The sequence below is a fragment of the Octopus bimaculoides genome, chromosome 20, assembly GCF_001194135.2.
Source record: "Octopus bimaculoides isolate UCB-OBI-ISO-001 chromosome 20, ASM119413v2, whole genome shotgun sequence".
NCBI lineage: Eukaryota > Metazoa > Mollusca > Cephalopoda > Octopoda > Octopodidae > Octopus > Octopus bimaculoides.
Window position 1 is genome coordinate 46,624,433 of NC_069000.1, and position 1,146 is coordinate 46,625,578.

Sequence of the window (1,146 nt, forward strand, 5' to 3'; positions counted from 1 at the left end):
TATTTATTCTTAACATAATACTTTCTATTTTGTTGCTGCTTGTATCTACATCAAGAAACGAGGCTGGTCAGTATATAACTCTATCTTTTGTGAGGGTTGCAGAGACACGTATAAGTATAAATACATTAAGTTACAACGGAAAAGGTTCTATGTAATGCTATGGTAAATCAAAGCCACACACACACACACACACACACACACACACACACAAACATTAATCATTGGCGATTTTCCTGCAACGAGTATCGGGACTAAAACAGTACGTGGTGTATGCGGAAGCGTTGATCTACAAGGCTGATGTTTAGTCCAGCAAACAAACATGCACTTAATAAAATCTATTCGGAATGCTGCTCTAGTTTGCTGTTTCTTTATTCATTCATGCATCTACATGGTTAATGTGGAGGCGCAATGGCCCAGTGGTTAGGCCAGCAGACTTGCGGTCGTAGGATCACGGTTTCGATTTCCAGACCGGGCGTTGTGAGTGTTTATTGAGTGTTTATTGCTGTAATCTTTTACCACAACTTTCTCCCACTCTTTGTTTCTGTTTCTGTTGTACCTGTATTCCAAAGGGGCCACCCTTGTCATACTCTGTGTTACGCTTAATCTCCCCGAGGACTACGTTAAGGGTACACGTGTCTGTGGAGTGCTCAGCCACTTGCACGTTAATTTCACTAGTAGGATGTTCCATTGATCAGATCAACTGGAACGCACGTCGTCGTAACCGACGGAGTCCCACGATATATGGTTAATGATTAATTCTGCTGTCTGTCTGTTCGTTCACTGTTTATTTATTTGCTTGTTAGCATTCTGTATATATTTGTGTTTTCTTTTTCTTTTTCCTCTGTCCAGTATCGACTTGATGCTGACGCCGGCCCGGAGCACCAGATTCCTAAAGGGAGCGTACCCTACGTTCACGTTCGAGATCAAGTGAGAGGTGTTCAGGATAAGATGGATCGTCACCGGCAGTTGCTTGACAGGTAAAACTCTTCATCTAACAATTTGCCTAGATTCTCACTCGTGGCTATATTCCCTCACAAGTGAGTTAAATCAACCACTGCTAAAAGCAACGTCTAGGAATTATTTCTTACATTTCTACAGGATTATCGTTGTATATATATATATATATATATATATATATATATATAT

The 1,146-nt window shown here is 40.6% G+C and overlaps 1 protein-coding gene across 6 annotated transcripts in view; it reads left to right on the top strand.

The window, feature by feature from the left end:
• LOC106874353 (uncharacterized) overlaps positions 1-1,146 on the top strand; it is a 25,959-nt gene that overhangs the window by 11,375 nt on the left and 13,438 nt on the right. For all 6 annotated transcript variants that reach the window (XM_014922061.2, XM_014922063.2, XM_014922062.2 and 3 more), the window contains one exon: positions 850-977. In XM_014922061.2, the coding sequence (XP_014777547.1) occupies positions 850-977 (128 nt within the window). The remainder of the gene's footprint in view (positions 1-849; positions 978-1,146) is intronic.